The sequence below is a fragment of the Mugil cephalus genome, chromosome 1 (assembly GCF_022458985.1).
Source record: "Mugil cephalus isolate CIBA_MC_2020 chromosome 1, CIBA_Mcephalus_1.1, whole genome shotgun sequence".
NCBI lineage: Eukaryota > Metazoa > Chordata > Actinopteri > Mugiliformes > Mugilidae > Mugil > Mugil cephalus.
The window spans coordinates 1,862,462-1,890,461 of NC_061770.1; the positions used below are offsets into that span (position 1 = coordinate 1,862,462).

General features: G+C 43.4%; 1 protein-coding gene across 10 annotated transcripts in view; it reads right to left on the reverse strand.

Moving 5' to 3' along the window:
• agrn (agrin) overlaps nt 1-28,000 on the reverse strand; it is a 238,124-nt gene that overhangs the window by 140,099 nt on the left and 70,025 nt on the right. For 8 of the 10 annotated variants that reach the window (XM_047599697.1, XM_047599689.1, XM_047599706.1 and 5 more), the window contains one exon: nt 1,018-1,056. In XM_047599697.1, the coding sequence (XP_047455653.1) occupies nt 1,018-1,056 (39 nt within the window). Of the gene's footprint in view, nt 1-1,017; nt 1,057-5,585; nt 7,814-28,000 lie in introns of those variants that run through there. The other 2 variants (XM_047599733.1, XM_047599758.1) reach the window with 2 other exon arrangements.

The window sequence follows — 28,000 nt, forward strand, 5'->3', positions numbered from 1 at the left end:
TATTGTCCCGACTCTGCAAGACAATTACATTCATCATAAATCACCTCTAATTTGATAGGTTTTTTTTTTTTTTCTTTGTTGTTTTTTTAACCTGACATCTTTCACAAACTGCTTCTGCAAACAAGCTGGCCTATGGGGAGAGTGACTGAGCAATTACAAGAAACAGATTCAGCGAGCCCACACTTTGGCCTTTTGTCCCAGGCAGTGGCCAGCCCTCGGATCATTAGAAACATTTTCTCTTCATGTTTTCTCCCTCCGAACCTCCGGTTTTGTAGCTGGCACACAAGCAGGATGATACAACACCTTCAGAACTAGTGGGAGTCCAACCCCAGCGAACTGTCAGTGCAGCACAAAATAAAAAAAAGTCTGTCAAACACCGTCTCTGTGCTGCGTCTGATAAATATTCATGAAAGCAGCTTGAAAACCAGCTGTTTTCCTCCAATTAAATCTTGCAGAGATCTACTGTTTTGGAAATAAATTGTTGCCTTTTTAATTAAGGGCTCTGTGTAACTGGGCCCAGAAATGACTGAAACAATGTGACATTCATTGCAAAGGTTTATATGTGCCGGATTGGATGCGAACATACAGATAACAAGGCAGGGTAATGGTGCAGCTCTTAGCCCCTGGCCAACAAGCCCCAAGCAGCCCAATGTGTTTATATTGAATAGTCACATAGGAGGAGGTGTATTATCCCATTAGACCCTATCAGAAGTATGCGAATGGTGCTGTCGTAACAGGTATTGAACATGAGCCCAACTAGCAGTGCGGAGCTGATCAAATCAAGTCATCAAGAGATGCTTCTTACATCAAAGCCCTGAGCAGACCTGGCCACGTGCCTGCCATACCAACAGTGGAGAGACAAAAAGCGGAGCAGCCAAATCTGGCAAAGCACACAGACCACTGCCCACTTCAAAGGCAGAGATCTTCTGTCTGCGGTCATTATTCGCAGGCACCCTCCCTCCCCCAGAAACCCAGCGGTCAGCGGAGGCGCGCGGACAGAAACCACAGAGGACTTACCATCAGGAGGCTGGGCTGGTGTGAAGTGAGGTGGTTTGTCTGAAAGAGATAAAACAGAAAGAGAGAGAAATAGGGTTTTAGTTTTGGGGAGATTCAGCAGCTTCCCAGGGGTAAAGGCCAAATAATTGAGTTGCTACAAAAAAGGGACACACATCCTTGGTTTTTCTATCTAACACATTCTAATGCAGTCACTGGGCCCTGCAGGGACCCGGCCAAGCTAATCGACAGGAGTGCATTTCAGAAATGCTCTGATGTCTTTCATTGCTTCTATCATCTTCTCATTTCAACCACACGGCGTGAGTTTTGATATTGTAAGAGCGCATGAGAAGTGAGGACACGTGGATCTGAAAAGGTGAGATAAGAGTGATGCATGACATGGTGAAAACCACGTCCCCTGCAAACACATGCAGAATCAATCAGAATATTTTCCCTTAATACATCAAATGACATCATGCTCCTCTGTTTGTCCACACCAGACAATGACATCAGGCCAGGGTGTTTATGGGAACCATAAAACTAGACCTGTAGTGTCAAATGACAGAGCAACTCACCAGGGGAAAACCTCCTGTAACCTGAGTTTAGTGCAGCCGTAACACAATGATGCTTGAAAATACCTTGATATGGTTACATGAATCACGGTCAGTTAATGATCAGTAACACAATATGTTATGGAGATTTACCTTTTTTTTCTAACTTCTCCTTACTTTTCTTAGTAGCAATATTGTAGAGAATAAAATTACTTTCCACAGCCTTTGGAGATGTCTTGAAATTGGTTGTATTCTCAAACAATCTCCCAAAATGTGTAATTCCCGATATTAAGCAGCCAATTTTCACATTTGAGAAGCTGAAACGAGGGAAAGTTGGTTGGCCGCTGTAGCTTAATTTTCTGTGGATTGACTAACTGATTAAACAGCTAATCATTGCAGCAGTGAACAGAAAACATCGAGTGGGATAATCAAGTAGACAGAAATATGCCACAGACATCATGACAGAAAGCACATCCAGCTAGTGGATATCAGCAGACTCATACTTGATAGTGTTTGTTGTACGTGGCCTGGAAGCCTGCCTGACTTCTCCCTCCCAAAAAAACTGTTTGCAGTGGAAGGTTGATCTGGAGTCACTCTCAAACTGATTAAGCTTGGCCAATCAAATGGTCTGGAAGGGTTATATGCAGTGATGAATTGAAGGCATAGTCATCCACGTCAGCTGAGTGTAGTGGAGTCAAATTTGTTTACATCAAAATGACTAGGACTATCCAATTGCATGCAGATGGATTTTTTTCTGTATTGATTGAAACACACCCCATAATGACATCCAATTTATATTCTCAGAAGAATTGAGCATGGCTACAGCAGGCCAAGTAGTATTTCTTATCCAAAACAATTGCATTTCTAAGCATGACTACGACTGAGAAGTTTTTTTTGCGCTGTGCATTGTCACCATTCACTATCACAAACATGATATGTTCCCTGAAATCTGTCGTGGTACACTGGTCACAGTGTACCAGAGCACCAGAGTACCAGGCACGACCCAACCATACCGCCATCTGCACTCCAGCAGCAACTCGCCTGTCTGACTCACTAAGCAAAGCCCCAGTGAGTTGTCAGCGCTCCCTGCACAGAACAAACACACCAGCGCACACATATTCAGAAAGCCTGTGCATCCGCCCAGCCATCTCTCTACTAGCATCTCTGCACTGTGACGGATAATGAGGAAGATAAAACACATCACATCAATTACCCCGCTAAAACATTTTTCAGTTGCCCGTCAGCCACTGCACCGCAGTCTTTCTCAGGACTTCTGCAACACCCGTCGGCATCCCGAGACACAGCTGAGTTTTAAATTTAGGCTCACTTAAAATTGCTTGTCAACAGCCGGGGCTTTGGGGAGAAAGCGAGCGAGTGAGAGGGGGGAGGGAAGGAGAGAGAAAATGAGGAAAGCGGAGAAGAGAAGCGAGGTTGGTTCTAGAGGTGAATAATGAAGTGTCTGCTGAAGCCGTTTCCCAGTCAGTCATGACGATAACTGATTTCCATCTGGAGGGGATTTCAAGAGAACATGTGAAACCAAGGGAACATAAATCGTCATGAGGAAGATACAAAAGTTCTGCAAAGAGAGTAAAAAAGCATCGAAACAGGTTGTGCTTCGGGTCGCGCACTTGAGAGCATGTCTAAACATGCACATACAAACGTATGCCGATAGAGATGTATTGTCGCACAAGGTGAATCGGAAGGAGCCCGACAGAGACGGTGTAGTACAAAGTGAGCCAAGATGCTGGGCGAAGCTAAACGATTTCCTTCACATTTCCATAACGAAAGGACAAGATAAGGTCTTTCCATAAACATATCAGCCATTTCCATCTCCCTTTGCACTTGGCAAAGCCTGCGTGAGTTCCTGTGCCTGTGTGAATGTCACAACATGGCCATCATTCACCCTATATCTCTAGCAAATCAATGTGTCTGACTGTGACATTTAGCCATGTACAGAACGAGGTGTGTGTGTGTGTGAGTGTATCTCTGCAAGTGTGTCACCTTCCCCTTTGCCATGGTTGATGTATAGCGGTACAGAATGATGAAATGAGTGTGCCTGCATTGGCAGGCGAAAGAATTTCAATGGGTGGGGGGGGGGGGGGGGGGGGGGGGGTTACAAATTGCATGCGTATGTGTGGACATGCTTCACCCCATATGGTGATAACAGAAATTGTGAATCTGAGGTTGCATGACTACTCTAACACCCCTCCTCCCACTACACACACACACACATCACACACACGCACGTCACGTCACTACTACCAGCACTATCACTATCCCATCCAGCTGTCCTTGTTGCCACATGGCAAGGGCTCTTGCCAGCATAATAGAGCCCCTTTCAGCTCATCAATTTCCCTACTGCACATTTCTTTTCACTCTGTCATTTGAGAGGTGAAAAGGGGCCTGCTTTAACTGGGATTGTATTAAATCTAATAGAATCTGTCTAGCTAAAATTGATTCGATTACAAATGAACTATCCTCCATCAGTTCACGCACAATCACCAGTTGGAACGACAAGGAACGGCCGACGAAGCTGAGAGAAAGACACAAACCTAGAAAAAACAGACACTTTTTGACAAATGCAAAGAGACACACGCTCCTGACTGTGGGGACTTTGCCTTGTGCATGGTTTAAAAAGTCAACAGCCTGATAAGAGTCAAAGAGTAATCCAGCGAAAACAGGTTGACACGGAACAAAAAGCACAGTCAAAGAGAACAGCGAATCCCGTTATAAAGTTGCTCTAGTACCACTTCAAAGCCATTTTGGCATAAAATTGCTACTATGGTTGTGCTTATTGACCATATTTACTTACTTTACTAAATTCTAATACATAAGTGAGTGTGTTATGAGGTATAAGAATCACATAAATGGAGAGAGGGGGAAATTCAACTTTATGTTGTTGTGCTGTGAGTTGTGTAAATCTCTCTGAGAGAGTGAAGGAAATACATCTGAGGAAATACCTGATGGCCTGTTATTGCTGGTGTTAAAAAAAACAAAAAAAAAACAGTACTACTTGGATTACTTAAGCAAAGTCACCCAAGCATGCAAAAGTCTATTTAGGTCATGTTGTGAAGGTGACTATAGGTGCTTACAGCTGTGACAGTCAGACCTGTCAGGAACTGGGCTGAGTATCTGATCAGTGCTTTCTAAGCAATATTTGAACCTCAGGATCAGAAACTGTCAAGTGTCAAGAGACGGCATCAAACACTTGGTCAGATTCTTACTTTTCTGTACGCAGTTCCTAAAGCTGCTCGTGTTCAGACAAAACAGTGCTGTGAAGAGAAGGCTGTCATATTTCTATTCATCTAACTATGGTTCTGAAAAGAACACTCTGTCTGTACAGAAACGCATCTACTGCGTTTCTACTGTATTTGCTCTGGTGCTTGAAAGTGACACCCCGCCAGGATGAAGGTTAACATAATCAAAACCAAAGCAATTAACTCTCGTTCCAGAACTCTTTGACACAATGCCAAACATCAAAACTACTACCAGCAGCTAAAGCACACAAACGGCACCGTATGTCTTGGGCTCTTAATGAGCTACTGCGCTTTCAGTATGTAGCAAGGGAAGAATTTTGCTGTCGGGGCAGATAAAAGGAGCGGTCAGGATTTTCCAGGCCAAAAGACATTTTTCATCCACCAAAGGCATTAATCGCCATTTAATACTTCATTGCACAGTTTAATGTAAATGCCATGGCTTTGGAGGGGAGATATGGAGTAGTTGTAGAAGCCTGCAGACACTGAAAGAAGAAAAAGGCGACTGTGACTTTAACTGTCCTGATGTCCTTACTTCAAGCGGAGATAAGGCTGTCAGGAGAAGGGAGTTGAGCTTTGTTTTGGTGGCATATGGTTCAACAAGGACATTTACTATGTAGTAAAGGATGCAGTATCTGCAAAACATATTCTTCCATCTAAATTGTGTAGCAATGTGGCTTTATGGCAAGCATTGTTTTCCCAAGCAGTATGCTTATGTGATATGAAAATGCAAAATATGAATACAGTACAGAGAGTAAAGTTGTGTGCTTCAAATGAACAAACGTACAGTTATTGAGGAACAGGAGCACGGCGAAGCCCAGTGTAGATGTGGCCAGCAGGATCAGACAGATGTTGCAGGGGATCATGAAGTAGCGCACCACCAGGGACACTTTGTGCTGGTACCTGCGGTCCCGCTCCGGTGGCGTTGGCGAGGGATAGTGGCACCCGCTCATGCTCCACTCCAACGACCCCCTCCCCTCCAGGGTGGAGGAGATGATGGGGCGAGGAGTGCGACGAGGGGTGCCCAAAGACCCGTTGGAAAAAATGATGGCGGTAGAGTAAGCGCAAACAATGAAGACAAGGAATATACAAAACGCAAAAAAAAAAAAAGAAAGAAAATGATGCGTAATGGTCGTTATTTCAGCTGTGGTTCCAGCTGTGCACCGTGGCAGGGACCCGGTGACTGTTTCTGTCAGAAAATCGCAGCAGCAAGCTTTCAGCGGTTTCCAAGCAACACATTTTTAGAGATAATAACATCCATTTGGGGAAAGGGGACAGACGGGGGGACAGGGATGTTGGACTCCTACAGCCCTCCACCTGTCCACACAACCTCCATTCTGCTGTGCCCACTGAGAAAAAGACAAACTAATGGGGTTTTAATGTGCAAGAATGTGTGTGTTTTGAAGTGGTTTATACTTACAGTGCAAACATGAGTGCGGATTTAAGTGGGTGAAGATAAGGTGTTGGGCAGTGTGTGCTAGTACATATGTATGTGAGATACACCTATGTCAGAAATGTGTGAGTAAGGTGTTTTGAATTGTCAGACATCCACAAGGAACTCTTCCACAGCAGACCGGTAGTAAATCCACAAAAGGAATTCAATCTTTTCTTTCCAGTGACCCTGACTGGTAATTAGTCGAATTTGAAAGAGGTCTAGGATGCCGGCTCATACGGCACTCCCCCCTCCTTCTCTGGTCAAAAGCCTTTACAAATCAAGCCGAGGTCTGGTGCTCACCGAAAGCATGTGTAACAAGTATTTCCCTAAGAGGTGCTGGTAATGCATCGTTTTTAGCTTTCCTGTGGCTCTTGCACAGCAGGTGCTCCCTCAGCAACGGGCTGCCTGGTGTTCCTCTAACTCAACATAACTTCTTTTCATCCAAAGGACCGGCTCTTTGGTTTATGGTGTGGTAGACGGCATGTGAAATCCACCCAAACTTGATACTGTCACTGGAGAAAATTGTATCTGCTGTAGTGTGACTACGAGGATCGCTGTAAAGCAGCTGGCTGTCCCTCACTAAATAATATGGTCCCAGGATCGAAGGAGACGGTTTGTTTTTCCTCCCTGTCCCTCCTCCGCGCCTGCCACTCCTCCTTGGTTCAATATCCTTTATTCCTGGGCAGTCTTGTGGATGGGGTTAGTAGCTGCCCCCACTAAAACCCACCGGTACGCTGGGGCCAAAAACAGGTCAAACGGAATGTGGTGAGGAGGGAAAAAGTTAGAGACACCAACGATCGCAATCCCTACTTGACTTGTCAGTCTACAGCTGTCTCCTGTTCTAAGCAGCTACAGATGAATGAAAGAAAACACTCTGAATGAATAAAGTCACAGAATGAAAAGGAGAAAAATCTCAGAGAGATTAGAAATCAACCAAGGCGCTCGAGGCAAAGATTTCTTGGGCTTTATGTCTCTGTCAGCAGCCCACAAAGAAGATTCCAATCAAAATAACGTGAGGAAATGATTCTCTTAGTGTGATCTATCGTCAGTCTCGCCTTCCGGAAAGAACTTGTCCAGGCTTCTCTCTGATTCTTTGGTTTGCCGTCTGTTTGTTTTATACGCTTCCTCAAGCATCCAGTCGCTTTTGCGCTGGGATGTCTCAGTCCAGAGGCTCTCCCAGTGTCCTGGCCACAGGGATTTATGTTCCAGCTTCTCCTCCGTGTGAATCCAACACTCACTGGCAGCCAAAACAACAAATTAGGCTTTGGGTATTCATAGCGCACTTAATCCCCAGGCAGCAGGTAGTGGTCCCAGTGTCAGCGCGCTCCGTCAGCCAGCTGAAGCAGGCAGGGGTGAGTCAATGAGTGAAGTCAGCGGACAGAGAGAGAGCGATCGGGGTGAGTAGATGGGCGGGAGGACAAGCGTCGGCAAGAGGAAAAGGCGCTCCTGACACTTCGGTCCACCTTTTTGGTTTGTTTTCTTTTGGAGAAAACAGCAGTGATATGTCGCTGGTTTCCCAACACTCTCCTCCAGAGCGCTCCACTCTCAGCCCTCAGCCGGCGGAACGGATGAGCAAATAATGAGAGAGCGAGAGAGACAGTGCAAGAGAGGGAGAGGGAGAGAGAGAGAGAGAGAGAGAGACGTGGGGGGAGTGGAAGAGGGGCTGTCTTAACAAAGACAGAGGGGAGGAGGGGTTGGAGTTAGGAGAGAGAACGGGGAAAAAAAAAAAAGAAAGAAAACGAGCGAGAATAAAGGCTTTGGGGAATAGTACTCAAGTCCTGTCAAAGCAGGGAGGGGGGCAGCAACAGTGCAGCAGCAAAACAAAAGAGGGCCACAGTCTTGGGAGATGTCAACCAACTCCTCCATTTGTTTATGGTCTAATCAAAAGAAAGTCTCTTCCACAAGAGCTGGAGAATTTCCACAAAGATTTAATGAGCAAACTGAGAGAAAATAGGCCTGCGGATGGAGGGAGGGAACAAAACTTAAACACATTAAAGTCAATCACGTATTGAGGCTCTAACAGCCTAACCCACTTGTTTGTGACTGATATGCACAACCAGTGCAGAAATAAGCTGCAGAAACTCAACATCCGTTCCACACTAACAAGCCAATATTCAATTAATTAACAATCCCATTTGGACCTTTTTATTCTCACTGGCTTGCATGACAACTAGGAATAGGTTTCTTTTTTTCCCCGTGTTAAATAATATGGCAAAATAAACAAATATTCAGTTAATCTGGCAGATGATCTGAGGCTGAAGCATTTGCATCTATTTCCTAGAACGTAATCGTTGCCTATTTTAAAAGCAACGCATTATTGTTTTTCTGATGTGATAATGAGGTCAGTATAGAGGGGTGGTTGTGCTGTGTTTTTGCAAGACCCTGCATCAACATCTACTTTGAAGAAACTCAACGGCAGCAGGCGGCAGATGCAAGGCGGTATGTACCATCAATTATTTATGTATTTTTCACTCTCTCTATCTGTGTCTCCATCTCCATCTTTTCCATTCACTCCCACCACCCCCCACTCTGCGCTTTACTCAGGAGTGCACAAATGCATACACACTAATGGCGATGCACACAGCGCCCACATCCACAGAGGGATTGCATGAACACACACACAACTGCCTCTTTTCTGTCCGACAGAAACTAGCACATGTGTGCAAAATGGCTGCTTCTCTGCTTTTTTGTTTCCGTCTGTTTTCAACCTGCAAACTTACACAACTTAGACTCACTGTAGTACGCTCTGAAACACGTCCACACTGGCACAGGTAGGTGATTTTGCTTCCCCTCAAAGTAATTTATCTCTTTGGACAGTGTGTTCATTCCCAGGCCCAAGCTGAGCTCTGTGGGTGAGAGTCTAATACGAGAGGTTTTCAGACTGCCTGCTGAGGGTCAAAAGTTCAACCCCCCATCATCGGCAACACCGCCCACCCAGAGTTACCTCTCCCCTCGCTACTCTTTCCAGACATTACACCCCAGACAGTCCACATCAGCTCTCATATTGCATAACAAAACCTGATTGATGGACTGAGTGAAAGGAAAGAGGAAACAGCTGCTTTCTCATTTGCTGCCTCTCCTTTGAGTGTTTTTTTCACTTTTATCTACATCCGCGTCTTAATCACCAACTGCCTACTGTCTGCAGGGCACAGTTAAGGATTAAAACCATTACAATACAAAGAAAAGAACAACACAACACCTCAAGTTGTGTCCGTGACAGAGAGTTCTCCCAGCAGAGGGAGCTAAAGAGTCAGGCTTACCAGCCTTCTCTGCTGCCGGGACCCAAATAAAATCTACCATTGACATCAAAGCTCAGCTGCTTTGATCCATTTTTAATGTCACAAGTATCGCACAAGGTTAACATCTCTGTTTGAGGGCTTTGAAATAGCAATTTCCATTATGGAACCAAAGGAGCTGCTCTCTTGTTCAGTGGTCTGACAAGACGAAGAGCTGATATGTGTGTGCATATGCACATGTGTGTGGGTTATTTTTTATGCTTATGAGGGTGAGAAATGTGTCCTGTTCAATAACAGACTGACAGTTATGCTTCAATCAAGGTGTGTGTGTGTGTGTGTGTGTGTGTGTCTGTGTGTGTGTGTGTGTGTGTGTGTAAGCAGCCCAGCACACATCCCGGTCTTCTGGCTGGTTCATCTAATTGGTTTAAGAGAAAACTGTTGTTGCCTTTACGGAATGATAATTCTCGCTACAAAGGCCAAACGGATTATGAGACGAAGAGACAGAAGAAAAAGAGAATGTTACCACTGAGATTCACTTATTAGCATCAAAGTAAGAAGGGTTAAATTCCCTCTCCTTTTGCATCATCTTCAGACATTTCCCATAAACGCAACTTTCCAGCAGCACAGGGCTGAGGGTCGGATCATATGAGATGATATTTTTCACATTTTATAATCACTAAGGGGTCAAGGCTTTGAAACAACAAGCAAAAGATCTTACATTTCTGGTTTAACTAGCTTAACGTGCCAATTCTCTCAAGAATATCAACTCTACCTTTAGATTTATGATGATTACAATACATATGTGTTCGCTGTAGCAGTGCAAGCCCCAGCCATCTGTCAGGTGTGTCTTTTGAATGCAACTGCACTGGATATAGAATTCATGTCACAGTTTAACAGTGACACTTTATTCACAGAGAGAAACTTGTAGAAAAAGGTTAAAGCAGATGCATTTATTAAAAACATTTTCTGGTTCAAACCTGCTAAGATGACTTCAACACAAAGTCATCCAACCTCCTCTGATGATATTAGGAGCTTAGTTTTCTGGCTCTCTGATTGGCTCACGGTATAACGCTTTTTTAAGCTCACTGACACACAAGCATGAAATAAGTATGAGTTCTTCGGCTGCATCTTTTATCAGATAAAGTGTTGTGGAAAACTGCGTGTAAGGATCTTTTGCTAAATGCGTCGACAACAGCTTTTTACGTTAGGGTGTTTGAAAAAAAAAAAAAAAAAACAGTTGATGAATCCACCAGCACCCCATTAAAGTGGGATTCTATCCATTTTTCAAAGCAGGAGCTATCAAAAGGGAAGCTGTTTCCTTCACTAATGGCATTAGAGATCATCCTTTCCTGCTGTCCCTTATAAATGAGCATTTTAATGACGCTGATGAAAAGAATAAAGTCTGTTAAAATTTAGGACGGATTTCATAATTGTCTGCACTACATTCTGCCTGCTGGCCCGCTCAACTACTCATTTATGCCTCATTTCCAAGATAAGTTACTGTATTATTTGTCATATTGTTTTGTTGCATGTGAATACATAGATATTAAGCAATCTGCTGCAGTGGGTAATATTTCAGCCAGATGTGTTACAAAGCTCGATCACAGGCTATTGACATTTATTTCTTGGTATGTATTTGTACGACCTTGTTGGTCTACATGACATCATTAAATGTATCTTATTTCACCATGAACTATAAATTCAAGGCCACAAATTCTGCTTTCAGGGACATCAGGCCAACATCAAAAAGACATGTTGAATTCTTCATGTGCATCGAAGCGTGCAGACGGAGTGGTGGGGGGAAGCCAAGGCTCCTCACCCAACGGGCCACTTCGGTGCGTTGCTAGCAGGTGGGCCTATTGTCTTGCTATGCTATTAACCCCAATCATCATAAGTCAGACGTCGCGGCAGCATCCAACAGATTCCCAGTCTCCTCAGTCATCAGGCAACCAAGCTGAGCAGCACACTCAAGACATGTAGAGGCCAAGGCCTCTCACAGCTGTGTGCAACAAACGGCATTAACAGCGATTCAGGAAAAAAAGAGTAAGAGGAAAACAAGCTGCTTCTTTGACAAGTGTTATCATGACAACCAAAATCAATACTACAGCAACTGAATGACCATATATATTCTGGTAACCTGCAAAACAGGCCAGTATGTTAGACTGGTTTGGTAACAGATGCATCAATTCAAAGGTGCTATAAGACGACAGGAAAGGGTTTGGAAATGTACATAGCAACTACTTCCAGATACACAGTAGAATGTCATGTTACTAGTATTCTAGTATTCTACCAGGAACCTGTGCTTCCTTGTGCTGTATATGCCAGAGGGTGAGTATTATTTTCATAACAATGCATGTTTTTCATCGTGTTGAGATGCTCACACTGACGTCCAAAACAGATAATTATCATACTTTTCATACACAGCATTCTGTGGGACTGGGGACTTTGTATGGGAAAAGTGTTTCATATATTTTTAAAATTTTCCACTATTTTATCCTGTTTCTTTTGTTGGTTTGCATGAGCAAAGTATAATAGTTATCAGGAGGACAATAATAATAATAATAATACATTTTATTTATAAGCACTTTTCATGGTACTCAAAAACACTTTATATATTTTACAAAAATCTGTCAAAAATTGTGATTCAGTTAAAAGTTAAAATCCAGCACTTCTGCTACAAATCCCAGTTCATCCGAACTTGCTGTAAAAAACACTTAAGTTGAATGTTGAACTTTCTGATGGTCCAAAATGCACCTAATGTGCAAACACTCAAATCTGTTAGAAATGTGGTTGGGCATTAGTCAGTGATTACCCACGCTTCATATTTTAGCAGCATTACAATATTTAGATTCTGAAGTCACTGTTGTGTCAAAGTCAGAATTCAAAGCACTTTCTCTGACTCAGTTGATGATGGTACTACCGTCCAGCATTGGCGTGAGTGTGAATGAGTGTGTTCTCACACTGGGTGGGCTCCACACATTGTGACTCACAATGTGACACACATATCACCCAGAATTTGATGTCAGCATAGATACACTATGACACTGATAGCTGTGGAAATGCAGTCCACAGCTTTGCATGAATGTTCATGAATCCACGGTCAAAACACTCAGGCCACCTTGAAGCCTGACAGCGTTTGGGAACCATTTATCCATTTAGAACTGCAATAGACAGCCTGGTATGTGTGTGTTGACTTTGTTCAGACCGCTAGCCAATCCTCCAGCTAATGCTGTTCAACTGTCCACAGAGGAGTCTCCAGTCAATATGATCCACCTGTCAACACTCAACACTACTGGCCACATTAGCCTCTTCCTCCCTCTCCATCCCGCAATGCCTTGACCTGCTTTCAGCTCACAGCCAGCCAGCTCTTAGCCTGGGGCCTCAACCAGAACGTGTCCTCAACTGGACATCATTTAGTTTAGGATGATATTCCTCGCCTAGGGGCTCATCTGGAGCCAGAATATGGCGGTTCAAGCCTCAGGCTTGACATTCACAGGCCTGCTGCCCAGTGACCCTCCTCCTTCCTTTTACACTGGTTCTCTAATCGAAGAAAAACTCATTCACGATGGAGTAACTTGTTATTAGATGGCTCTAATTTTATAAACAGCCCCTTCTGCTCATCATCACCTGAAACAGCAGTCATTACAAGATGTAATATTCTCACCGCTCCACTGCCTCACCCTGTTTGTTTAGGTCTTCAGCACCAACATTTTCCCCTAAACAGACATGTAGAAAATGATTTCAATGACGGGCCGGGGCAGGGAAATAACTAGAGACAAGCAGAAAAGGAGAGTGACAGAAAGAAAAGGTGGGATAGAAGAGGAGAGAGAAGCCTGGGAGCTTGGCTGCTGTATGCAGCGCTAGCGGAGAGTGACACTTCTCCGTGTGGCTGGCATATGGAGCCAATTGTGGCATCAGAGCAGGAAGGCTAGGAACAGGGAGGAGTTACTGGCTCTGATGGCCTTTACACTGGAAAGGCAAGGTTGATGGAGCTGAAGGATGATACAGATGTCACTCTCCAGCCAAGTCAGCCATCTGTCATGAGGAGCTTGCCAAGTCACACTGGCCCGGTCATGCGGAGAAAGTGGCAGGAGACTCATGATGACCACTCATTATGAGCTGGGAGGTGTCCTTTCAGCATGGACAATACCCAGTGGTATTTGCATTGGTGTAGAGTAGAAAGAGTGCAGACATAAATAGGACTTTTAGAATACTGTCTGAAGAGTGTCAGGGAAATATGACTGGTCAGATTCAGATGCTTCTTGATAAAAAAAATAATAATAATAATTCCCTGCAACATCACATCAACGCTATCAATTATGTCGACTTCATAAACAGGTTGATTTGTGGATTATAAGTCAAAGCAGCCCCCATCACAGCAGCCCAGTGCACCAGCACCAGAGAACATTCAGCAGCTTTCTGACCTCAAAACAACAACACCAGTATTGGAACTATTACTGTGAGTTTATTCTTATTTTTGTTGGTTGCTGTTTCATACCTGGGAATATTTTTGTGTCCTTACCTGAGGGTTGTTTTCTCAGACAAGATCTCAACGAACGCTCCCTAGAGCAGACACTAATGTTTAATATGGCAATGTTGCCTAGAGGTGCAGTTTCATCATAATTAATTGCAGTATATAGGGAAGATCAACTTTCCTTGTTAGGTCTACAGTGAATAAATCTCCTATGATAAATAGTATCACTAGGTAAACTTTAAGAGGTTGAAATACCTTCAGTTGCACTTTTCTTGGGTACAGTTGTTGGAGTATTCAGCAACTGGCCGCAACTGGCAGCCCCACAATATCTCTGACCCCAAACTTGTATATTTTGAGTGATAAAACTCTAATGCCAAATATCTCAAAAAGTAGTTATTGTCAGAATTATGAGACAATGGAAAACTGACCAAAGCCAGAGTCAGAAAGACTGACACAATGGTAGAAACAGCATCTTATGAGTCTATGCTGTATAGAGTGAAAGGGAACATGGGAGATGGGATCACCTCCTGGCATCACTTCTGGACTCATATAAAGACTGATAGGGATCTTGTGTCCACTCCACCACCGCCTGGGTGTCCTGTATAAATTTTCCCTGTTGCTTGCCCCTATGTGTAAGAGATGTGCATGACATGAGGTTTTTATGTTTTGCTGCTGCGAGGTCATCATCGGCAGATGTGTGGGAGCACAGAGGAGACATAATTTAACATTTGACAATATGAGATTTGTGAGGAAACGTAAATGAGAGAATGGGAATGTGCTGCTGCCCAGAGAAAAATGAAAAATTCTTTAGCATTTCTTATAAATAAAAGGATTCCAGTTAATGAGCGATATATCTGACACAAAACATTGTCATTAGAAGTGAGCTATAAATATTCTATTTTAGATTCCATCTCCATTAAAGATCTTATGTTCTCTTGTTTAAATATATATATATTTATCATATCGGCTTTTTGGCACTCGGGCTGAGAGTGACAAGCTATTAGACACTGGGACCCTTTAATTTGCATTTATAGTAATGAACTCGCTCTCTCCCTTACACTTCTCTTTCTTTCTTTCTTTTCTTTCAGCTGCTTGCTGCAAGTCCTGCTGGATCTTCTCAGACAGAGGGCAGAGAGGGAATATTAATTGGCGTGCAATACCCACTTGCTGAAATGCAGCCCATAAATGAAATGACTATAAATTATTTATATGCCTAATCAGACAGCATGTGCTCCAGTTATTCTCTCAAACAAGACAGTTTCAGTGCTATTCCCTTTTTTCCTCCCGTAAATAATTTCACTTTCTTTTGGTAAGAGTACAATCAGACGAGGCTGTGTGTTGGAAGTAGAAGCTTAATGAAAATAAATCAGGTGCACTGACGAAATAGCCGATTTCTGGCTGCAATCATGGGACAGGGAAATGAATGACCTGCTGATTACCAGATATTAAAACATAACCTGTCTGTGGAGAGTTTTATTCTGAGACCAAAAGCAGATAAACGCACATATTCACCACTGAGTATTATCTCATTAGACGTGAATGAGATGATCTATGAGGAATGGATGTACAGAACATATAACAAAAAACTAAAACACTTGCTCATCCCAGAAGCAGATGTAGACAAAATGTGAAAGGTTTAAGTGTGCACCAGTAGTGAGAAAAGGTCAGAAAAGGTGAGCTTATTGGCAAGACAACTTGATTTCTTTGTGCGTTGCAAAAGTGTCTTCAGATTTGGAAACACTGTAAATATTTAGGTACCAAAACAACCTGGATAGGAAAAGGTTTGACTTAAAAAAAGTACTTTGTTGAGAACAGGGAACATATCTCATATTAAATACCTTTTTGTTATGTGATGGGGTTGATTAAGGATTAAGGCTGATTAAGGCTTATGCCCAATTGTGGCTAAAAAAATATTTTTTTCCCAAGGTTTTGTTGACCCATCCATCTGCTTTGAACTCCTCCTTATAAAATTATCACCTTACTCCCTCTTCTGTGTCCCTACTAGAGGGCTTTGTCTCCTCAATGTAAACACACTGTTTGTTTGTTTGTTTTTTTTGTGAAAAATGTATTGATTGATGCTGTCCCTATTACCTGCAATTTATGCTTCTGCATTAACTGACGCAAAGGTTCCCATGTTTGCGCAGACGCAGAGTATCTGTAGCTGACATGCACCTCCCCAGAAATGCAACAACGTGTGTGGCAACATAGACCAGAGCTGTGATTAATCCACTTGGTAGTAGCAGGTTTCCGCTTTAGTATTTCCAGCAGCTTCTCCATCTCCATGACTTTTGAACCAATTGTTTTGGTTGAGTAAAGAACTGGTTAACTGAGGAGGTTTGGAGACAGTGTTGGGGTGGCGTTGTTACAGATCACTGCAGGTAGCTGTTTTGTTGCAGATGATTTTGCATTGTTTTATTCAATTAAAATACTAATATAAATATCTAAATTCATGCTACAGATACATTGAACAAGAAGTAGATTAGAAGACTAATTTCAAACATCTAGGCAAGACGCAGTGTGGACATACCATGGATGCCAGCTATTATCACCGCCCGGAAAGTAAAAAGGCTCTATCCTGAGCTCAAAGGTCGTCAGAGTCATTGCTGCCATAGACAGTTTGCAGTTAGAAGCAAAGCAAAGCCAGGAAAGAAGGCCATTACCAGCCATGGAGAACCAATAAAGAACCATCGTCAGACTCCTCAGCTGGCTGACAGGCTGCAGTATGTCCTGCTATAACCCTGAGACCGGCTGTCTGTCAACCACAGGGCTTTGGCTGCATCCTTTCCAGCCTCACAATGCTCTGAGACTCTCAAACACACACACATGCACACATTCTTACAAGATAGGCACAATGTCTTGGCATTCACACACTTGACAGAGAAAATAAAAGCCGACACATTTCTTCCTTGAAATGCCACAAGGTCCTGCAGGGTTAAAATAAATGGACTGCTTAAAATTTACAAGAAAAAGAACAAGAGGGTGGAAGCCGGATGGCTCAGTGGATGTTTTATAATTCCTTATTTAAAAAAAAAAGTCTAAGATTCTTTATTCATGTGTAATGCCCTCTTGCTCACAGTTCATATTGAAGAAGTTTTATTCAGTTGTCTAGACTGTGGAAAACCCAAAACTCCTACTCTGACAAACATCTTGACTGCTAAAGTGTCCTTGAGCAAGACTATGAATTGCATTAGGCTGCTGAGTGGTTGAGCCTGACCTCTGACCTCCATCTTTAAGGAGACAAGAATTTCTTCACAGAGATCAATAAAGTATCATTCTTTTTGATGCTGGGTCACAGCAGAAAAACGTCAACTGTCCCTTATGATTGGCCTCAAGCACAGCTAGCAACTAGTGGTGACAAAGGTGGAGGTTGGTGCAGGTGCATGCTCAAAGAGTGATGCAGACACTAAAAAGACGACTTGAATTTCGGCATTGTGACAGTCTAGGCTGTGACGTCTTGATTTAAATGACAATTTAAATTCACATTTCCTGAGAAATCTTCGGTAATAGTTACGTTTTAAAGGGGTTAAGTGTGAGATACGGTTAGCTCTGCATCTTTGGTGCACATCAGTGCTGATAAATAAAGATTGGAAGTGCATAACTAATGTCTAGTGTTTGATTGCCTTTGACTCATAGCACACTGGGTTGGTTTAAAATGTGCCCTTGGGTGAGAATAAGCAGGAATATTGAGAATGGGTAAAGTGGTAGATGAAACAATAGGTAAATGGAGTAGAATGCTATTCCAGGCTTACAAAATGATACAGTTTCATTCATATAGGAAACACGGGACAAAAAACAATGTACCATATGTGTACGGTATAGACATACAGTGTACGGACATACAGTCTCGGTACAGACTCAGTCTCCTCTCTTCATCTTCATCAGCTTGTGCAACAGCCGAGATTCGCATGGGGAACAGTGTGTGCTGATATATCAACTCGTCCGTCAACCAGAAGTGGAGGGGGTGGAGTCAGGGGGAGGCAGTGGGCCTGGTTTTTAGCGAGCATGACAATGATGAGCTTGGTGTGTCGCCGAGGCAACGAACATCCTCATCCATTATTCATTTGGGCAACAAACTGATAAACGAGGTAAATGAAGAGAAACAACGGCAGCGAAAATAATGCCGATGGACCAAAAGAGACATTCAGAAGCTGGCGGCGCCAGCAGCATCCTGAGGCGCATATTAATCTGCCAGGTAAACAACAAGGTCTGGGCACGGGGTCAAAGCACAGCAGCTCTCATCCTTGGGAAGAGTGATGTGCAGCAAGTTCCAAGCTTCAGAAAATGGTGGCGGCACAAAGGAGATACAGTAAGAATTCACATCGCTTATTAGCTACCACACTGTCAATCACCCACCAACCGTATGACCCTGCAGAGCCCTCCACACTGTCCACAGCCAGAAAACAAACTACCAAACCCCTTGCAGCAGAACTTCAAGTCCCAATCATCTGCATCAGTCTAGCAGCACAGGTACAGAGAGCATAAATAACATCCTGGGTCTCACATGTCATGCCAAATTCATGCAACACGATCTGTACGAGACAGCAGGGCGAAGAAATATTGCCCTGTTGCTACGGTAACACCCTGAATGCAGAAAACACCATGTCGTGGTCTGAAAAAATGGTGATTTGTGAGATTTCATTTTGAAAGCCAGTCCAATGACAGGGGAGACAAGTAAGGAGGGATAAAGGAAAGAAAGAAAATTGGCAGTAGAAGTGGAAGAACAGAGACTCAGATACAGTAAGGGGGAGTAGAAGAGGCAAGGCTTCACTCACAGCAATTTGCAGCAGTGTTTTAGACAATCTGGGTCACTTCTGTCACTGTATTTCTATAAGGGGAGGAGCAACACCTCATCTGCCATTCATTTCATTTCCATTCCCACACCTGCAAGCCATTTGCATTCTGTCAGTTTTACCTCCCCCTTTCATTTGTCCACATGCCACTACATTTCCTGAATGACAACATACTGGCAGTTTCTACATTGGCATAACATGGGCCAGAACACAACACCACCTGCATCCAAAGCAGGGGGACATGTATCCAGTCTTGTGCTTCAATTTTTTTTTCTTTTTTTTTTTGTCGCTCCACCCTATGTCCCAGTTTGCCTCTCAGGTTTCCTGTAACAACCACCCCACCACCACTTGATCGAATCCAGATCTTTGCCATATGACCCTCAAGAGCCCTTGCAGGGCCAAGTGACTCCCCGGGGACCTGAGGCCAGATCGTATGTCTCACCTCTCCACAGCAACAAATGAACCAGGCACTGAAAAGCCCGCCTGATTGGCTGTCATGAGATGTATACTATCACTGCTTACAGCAGAGCTCCACGGGGCCACAGTTGTGTCTTGCACAGGATTACTGGCTTGTTATACCAGAGCAGACGGGCAGCTGAGCGGATTCAGGCAGGTTTCATAGAGATGAATTTAATATTTTTTCGAATCACACTGAAATAACGAAATAATGCCACTAGATTGTGGAATATGAAAACTAAAAACTAAAAACTAAAATAAAAAAAACTGTAGTCTAAAAGAGTAGCTCTGCTTGTCTGGGCTCATCCCTCCTGAGAAATACAACACAGCAAGAAAAACAGTAAAAAGCATTTGGGGCTTACGGCTTAAAAAACTTTAAATGCTCTGAATTGAGATATTCACAAAACATCAATATTCATGAGCTTTTCAAGCAGTGCTGTGCAATTATTACGTACTGGTAGCCCCAAAATGTCAGACAGATAAAATGGTTTTTGAATTTTGAGCTTTAAGAACCTGAATGCGTGTTTCATGTTTAACCGTCAGGCCAGTGTGTGAAGCTTCATACCAAAGGGTGCCAAAAGGATAAGAGGGAAAATAAGGATCTAAGATAGGCAAGCCCTGCTTTCTTAAGATAGAACGCACACTCACAGCTGTTTGTGAGACATTATTTCACTCTAGCAGCAATCTTTGAATTTATTTTTTTTCTATTGTCTTCCAGTTTTGAAGAGTGCAGTCCCTTCTGTAGTTCCAGCAGTTTTCCTTTGATTGTGCCTCTTCTTTCTTTATCTGTTCAGCCTTGGTTTTCTATTACAACAAATGGTAACCACTCACTGGTTCCACTCTCACCACAAAAAGCAGGAAAATCAATCAAAATCACGCGCATCTCAGTATTCCTCCCTAGAAAGATGCACCCAGCACCGAGTATTAAAAACGAAAATGAAAAAGCCATTGGATGGAATCATGTCCCAAAGACAATTTCAATAAGCTGCAGCCACGGATTACCTTTAAATATTGTCATTAGTTATTATGTACACAACACAACAACTAATCTCCCAGAGCATAAGGTGACATGTCCACTCCTTTGTTTTGTCCCATATTTACTGATTTTCAATTTAACCCAATCAAAAGCTGGGAAATTGGCATTCATGTTTATACAGTATATCCAATTGCAAGACTTCGATTAAAATAATCTGGGGTTCATAGGGTACATGTTGTACGAAGTTGGACTCTTGTCATTATGAGGCTGCCAGGCAACCAGAGCAGACTCATACATTCACTTTTGTCCTGATCAAAGAAATAATTACAAATGCATTAAAGCATTATGCAATATTCACTTCATAAAGGTTTTCCAACAGTAATATGTGCCTAATATGTGCCCCCATAGCTTCTGTATGAGGCACTTCCCTCACTTCCTTGTTCCACTTTTTAGCAAAAGTGTGTTTAAATAGGCGTATCAGAGATTTTTCCCTTGTTGAGGTCAAGCGGAAAAATAACCACTCCCTCTTGTGGTAGATACTGCCTTTGCCCCTCCAAAATTACCGAGCGAGCACCATTTTTCTCTCTTTGCAAACTCTTGCAAACACACACAGCAGAAGGTACAAGCAAAGCACAGCCGTTGCTCTGTCGTTGACTGCATCAACGAGCACAGAAGTCTATTTTTACTCCTTTCGTCTGAGCCTCCTAGTGGATCGATTTTATTTTTTTGCATGTGTGCGCCCAGCATTTCACAGAGGACTGCCTTCTAAACATGTGTCCATACAAAACAGGCTTCGTTAAACAGCTGAATATAAAGCATGGCTCGGTAGCAACAGTACCACAACTACAAACGTGGGAGTTGTAAATTATTTTGTTTTGTGTTGCTTTACTGTGTAGGCCTAGTTAGCGTGATAGCCTGTGAACATGTCCCTGTAACGTTATCACTGCAGCTAACGTAGCCTAGTTACTGTTGCTAACGTTTGTGTCCTTGAATAATATGCAAGAGTAATTAATATCAGGAGACATTCAACATAGACAGATATCCCTGGTGCTTCTTAAAAAATATATTATATGCAGTAATTCTGATTGGTATGCTTGTGTGATTCCGTCCCCCATTCCATATATGTACATTGATGTCATAGTGTCGCATGTATAAGTTAGATAAATGCATATTTACAATATATATGTAAAAACTGGACAGAGTGCATGTCCTGCTGCAGCTGCAGAGTCTGAACGTCTTCAGGAACCTCTCCTTCTGGGTCATATTCTGGTTCAAACTGGTCATGTTGAACAACAGCGTCTCTACCAGCCATAGTTATAAATCTACCGTAAACATTAGCGCATGGTAACTTCAGCAATAGCAGCATCCTCTCCCTGAGAGGGGCGTGGAGTACATGTGGACAGACAGCTCATTAGCATTTAAAGGTAGATCTACAGACAGAGGAGCAGCCTGTTCTCAGTAAAGCTCACTAGAGCCACTTTTTGACGGGCTGAAATTCAGGACAAGGCTGAATTTGGGGTAACAACAATAATGTTGGACTTCTGACACCTATACGAAATTGGTGAAAAAAGTATAATATGGGACCTTTAATTAGTAACGTATAAAGCTGCTGGTATTTTTTTTTATCTTTTTTGCCAGAGCTATGACTGTTTGCTCCTGATTACCTAAAACTACAGCGCAGGACGTTTACACATAAATGAATACCTTTACCTTTGGAGTTCACATAGTAATAGCTAAGCTGATCAGCACCATGTAAAGCTTTAATGTTTTTTAAATCTGGTGTCCATGGCAACATTCCAACGCCGGCGCAACGGTAACCAAGAGTTTTATCTCAACCAGCCAGACTGGTTTTCAGTAACTGAAGAGAGCAGTGATTGAGAAGGAGTGGCCAACAGAAATTGCTAATGGCTCTCAGAATGTGTCACCTCTGGCAGCAGGAGAATGAAATACAATCAGAAACTAGGAATTTCTTTAATGTTAAAATGATAAAATAATTACATTTATTCAGACGAAAGATTACAGTTCGAAAAGTACGGACTGAGGGTATTGTAGACATACACAGATCAGGCATAACATTATGACCATCTTCCTAATATTATGTAGATCTCCCTTGTGCCAAAACAGTTGTGACTCGTCAGAGAATGGACATGGTCCTGGGTTGAGGGAGGGGCGTTTGCAGATCATTCCACAGATACTTGATAAGTGTTTTTGTGTGTGCTGAACAAGGAGTGTCAAGTTCAGCAATGTATCTTTAAATGACTGATCGTCAACATGTGTTGCTTTATCAAGCACCACAGTGTGTCCCCAAACTGGTTCATACATATCAGCAATCTCTCTTTTTGTAAAATAGTGCTTGGATGGAAGATTCTCGTCATGGACAATTAGACAGGTGTACTTTTGGTTGGAATCATGGCTTGAGCAGTTTTAACATGGTTTTATGCATGCGATGGGGGGTGGTGCAGTGCTGTGATTGAAAATGTAGGGCAAACCCCTTAAGTGGAAAGACGGGGAGAAGGAGAGAGAGAGATCATCAGAGCCATTACAGCATGATAAATGATTTGCTAGCTGGTGAGTTGCCCTGAGGGAAATGGGGGGGCAGAGTGCATGTGTGTATGTGTGTGTGGCGGGCAGGGCGGTTAAACCTGTAGCTTACTTCTATCAAGATCCCATAGCACCCACGTAGTCCTAATGCAGTCTGTTTCATTACACAGAGAAAGGGGTTGAAGCTACACACACACACAGACACACATCCATGCACAAAACTGAACTCCAGCTGTACTGAAATCACACTTTCTGTCTTTTACTGAAACGCACGCATGTACCCGCACACAAAAGCTTAACTCAACCTTGCACACGTACACACATACACACACACACACACACACACACACACACACACACACACACACACACACACACACACACACACACAGAATCAAACTTCTTCACGCACACTATCTCACACTCCGTCTTGCACACACTGCAGGCAATCACATCTCGAGGGAAAAGAAGCTGGAGCTCGGGCCGGGCTCATAGGAGGAGGAGGCAAATTAGTGAAGAGTTGAAAGAGCAGACTGGTAGATGGAGAGAGAGGGAGAGATGGGGGGTGTCAGAGCAGAGCAGAGGAGGCTAGAGGACTAGACCGGCTGCTTCAGCAGAGGTTTAAGACCTATGAGTTGTAGTGATAGTGGGGTGCGATAACAGAAAAAGAGAGAGATGTACTAAAAAGATTCAGGTGTGGTAAGTAAAAAAAAAAATAAAGATTAGATGTTAAGCGTTTGAAAAGGGTGAATGAACAGATAGAGAGAAGAAAACACAGGGGAGCTGGAATGACAGCAAGGAGAGAGACGGCGAGAGGGTAATGGCTGGTGGGAGAGGTGCGAGCAGCTCCTGCCAAGATAGACGAAGAACCAGAGCGGGAAAAGAGAAGAGAAATTGAGCAGTGTAACCCTGAAGACCTCGCTGTCTGCAGCGGAGAGTGGTGTGTGTAGGTTGGTGTGTGCACGTGTGTGTCTACACTAGTAGCATGGTGCATGTTGCACTGGCAGGTCTGAGGGCTGGTGTCAGGCTCCTCAGCTTGTCCATGTTTAAGAATGGGAGGAAGGGATTTCTAGTGCGATAGCCCCCAGAGGAGTTCTTCGTGCTGGGGGAAGACAGCCTGGCTGGCTGGCTTCCTGGCTCCAAACCCTGGATGAAGCCCAGGAAGGAGACGCAGCTGGATGAAGTCTGGCTCAAAGTCTAAGTACCAAATCACCAGCCAACGTACATCCCGAGGAGGTGTGCTAACGTACAGGTGGAATTACGATGAATATGAAAGCATGCAGCAAAGCTTCATAATCTATTTTCCTTACATTCTGACATGTTGTAGGCAATTAATTAGTGGATTAATTAATATTAATGAAAATTCATTAGTTGCAGCCCTTCCTGCTTACTACCACTAATGGTCATGTCTACCAACTAATATGATTGGTGATAATCAAATGTTAACAACCTTAATTTATTATGATTAATGAACAATTACTGTGGAGCACATTAAAATTCAGCTCAAACCGAGGTTGCATTATGAAACATAAAAGGCAGTCATCCAGCCTTATACTTAGCTGCCTGGTGTTATGCCAGCCTTTATCCACTATTTCTTCCTCTTTTCTGCTGCAACTGTGTGCTGTCAAGGCTGGAGTATACACAATGTTGCAGCTTAGATGCCAAGCGAGCACAAGGGACCATGACTGAAAATTGCTCATCTCCAGTGGCGCTAGCTTGGATGAATACGCTCGTGTGGGTCTCTCGGATATTTTCACGGAGATTTTGCAGGAAGTGCAAGCAGTTCAATCTGGGATTGTCTGCGTGATAAAATACTCTTTTGTGTTAATCATTTGTACGAGAAAAGACTTAATTTGAAAAATTGTGATACAAAAAGCTGCATAATGTCGTAGTATGCACATACAATAGGGGGCTATGTACAATTCAGCCTGAAAAGCCCAGATGTCTGACCTTGGCTCAGAGCAGGATTTGGCCTCAAAGCCCAAATAGCTGATGGTGCAAGACATAACTTAGAGTAAGCTTGATGATCCGTTCAGCAGAGTTTATCTTTGCTCAGTCCCATATCCCCAGGTCAATAATGTTGACTCATCGACCACCTCTTTCTCCGTTGTCGATAAAGAACACTATAGTCTTTTAGCTTCTGCTTTGGCTCTGTAAAGACAAAACAGAACAAATGAACCCTAAGGGCCCACGAAAGGCCCAGGAAAACAGTGGCTCACGCTGACGACAAAGCCCCATTCACGGGGATGAACACTGAGTTTTTTTCCCCTCTAAAATTCACAAAAAAAACAGGTGGGCATTTACACGGGAGGATAAGGTTTGAAAGAAGATTACCAAGATAGGAAGGACTGAGGTGTAGAAGGAGAATTGAGCTGGGCACTGGCCCTTTAAAATTGTTCCTTTTTTCTAGTGATTCTATCTTTGCTCCCTTCTCATGTCGTTCTCCATCATATCGATCAGTGAATCAGCTGCCTAATAGACAGGTAGTGCTCAACGCAGGGAGGGCAGGCTTGAGGTGAAAGAGTCCTGGTAAGTGCCCAGAATATTAAAATGGACAATTAAAGCAGTCCCTCTTGGAAAGCGGACAGCAAAGGACAGGCTAAGTGTGACCCAGGCTTCTCCAGGTGGGGGGAAGGGGGTGGATTATTATCTCCCTGGACTGAGGAGCACATAGAATAATTCACATGGAAATCAATTTCCATCACGTCTATTACAGACCGCCGATGGACCGAGAAAGAAAGCGAACTAGACAGACCAAGAGAGAGACTCATTTCCCGTTTTTATCCTGGCTGTATTTTTCTTCCCTCCTTTTCTCAGCCCAAACCATCTCAGCAGCGGAGTGCACTGGCCGCAAAAAGACATCTGCAGTCGATCATGATAAACAGTCCGCAACGCTCCCATTTGTTTCGTTACAAACCACGGAGCTGCCTGAGTAAAAGCTACAGCTGCTTTCTGCTCTGAATCATGACACAAGCAGTGCAAACTGTGAAGGCACTGGCATTGATGGTTTGGAAGGGCAGCTGGTGGTACCAAGATTCTGACTCACTTGTAAAACTTGAGGTCGTCATAGAGAGAAGGAATGGGATTTTATTCTTAGGAGATTAAATAACTGGAAAGAATAATTCAACATTGCATTTCCTCTCAAAGTACATTTTTTTTGTGCTAAGAAATTAGCAAGATATCATATATGAAAAAAATACAGTTTTCTCTGGAGTGGTAGACTGAATTAAGGGCGTGCTAAGAGAGTGTCACGTTTGCCACTAAATCCTAAAGTGCTCCTCTTATTTTAACAACACACCAGCCCACAACCCTCATTCTCTTTCCAAACCGCCAATTTCTAGTTTTCCACTGCTGGGTCCTCATTATCAACCAAAGAAAACAGAGCTGATGTGCCTGAGTGTGCATATGTGTGGAGAGCGGAACTGCTAGATGTGATCAGAGGATATGAAGCAGAGGGAGGAGAAGTGATGGGTGTGACTGAAGGGGGGTGTTGTCAGTATTTGTAGGTCAGCGTAAATGTTTAATGCTTTATGCTGATGAGCTGACGCCAGATCTGTCTGTGTGGTTGTCGGAAAGACGCAGTCCGATACCCACCAAGACACCTCGCACACGTGGTTCCCACGCATTCGCAGGCATAAGCCACCCGTTCCAGAGCCCCGTGCTTATACTCTCCCGACCCCTCGGCACGCCAATTAAGCAGGTATGTGACAAGACAGCCAAAAGTGCCAATTAGGCCAATCTACCTCTGCGATGGCCCCCCTTACACCCGCCTCCCCATCGTTTTCCCAGCTGCAGCTTCCACCGTACTCTCCACACTAGTCCTTAATGGGTTTCTATGCCTCAGTCTCTCTTCCAGCGCTTGGCTTTACCCTGGTTACATCACACTAGTGAGTCCAAATAATTTAACATTAATAAGGACACTTTAATATTCAGCCCAAAAGCTGAGGTAGATGTCTCTGTTTTAAGCATACATAATTATTTAGCCTGAAGTACACATTATAATTGAAAGGGCCTGATAACAATTTTACCTTGTTACATGTACTACATTAAGAACCGGAGAGATGGATTAGTGTTACATGACAGGGAGGTAAAAAACTAATTTGGTTTACGAGGGTTTAGGAAAGAAACCCCGTAATGGCCTGCTTATCGTATCAATTAGGGAACGATAATATTTTTGAAATGAGAAATGGGGGTTTGCCACAGGGCACAATCATCTCATAAATAAGGCACGTTACTAAATAAATCCCCAAACCTATTTATTCAATTTACCATACAATGGATTATGGCTTAATTTTGGTGATAATGGGAGTAGACACTTCAGGAACTAAAAACTTGAAGTCGTTTCTAAATGACCCCCAAGGATGGGGGAGAATCGTGAGGGGGAAATATAAGAATGCAGTTGTCTCTCTGACAAATACTGTTTAGTTCCCTGAATAGAGTGAAAGCCAAAGGGCACAGTTTGCCATTTTTACCGTTTGATCAACAATCATTTCAAACGCTGGTGCAGTCCTGGACACATTCTTTTCAACACATCGTTCATTACGGATTCAGTGGAAGCCTGGCTGTTAATGGCTTTTTAGATGCTGCCTCCCACACCCTACTTGATGGGGCATGCTTTCCATTAAAGTGAAAGTATTTTGGGTGCTTACAGTTCGATCATAAACCCCCATATGCCGCGTTGTTATTTCCCCGGCGCTGTCGCAAACAAGCCTCCACGCTGTTGCAGCATGGGGTGACAGTGCTGCGTGAAAGCCAACGTGTCAAAATCAAAATGCATCACCGTCAATGATGGTAATTGGTACTGAAAAAGGGAAGAAAAGCACACTGTGTGCCATTGGGCTAATGAAAGGCATCACACACACAAGCATGCACACAGTCTGTTACTTGGCGCAGCCTCTTTTCTTGTTTTAGATTTCATATGTAGCCATATAGTATTGTTCCAACATCAAAAGAGATCTATTACAACCCGCCTTAACACAGGACATAGTGTGTACAAAGCCTGTTTTGGTGCAGAACGGTGTTTGTGGAGGTTTAGCGGTTCTGTGGGGCCTCCAGCACCGCTGTGACAAACAAGACAAAACTGGGTCCTTCACACCGGGTGTGGCCTGGATACACACAAAGCCCCCAGTGGGTCAACGCCTGAGGAGAGTCTGTGCATGGATGGATGGACGGACGAATGGTGTATTGGGGACAGCAGAGTGGATCTATGGTGAGACGGGGACAAACATGGGGAGCTGGAGGAGAGGCAGGGGTAAAGCAGATGATATATGGTGAAGGAGGTTGGATCTGGGTTA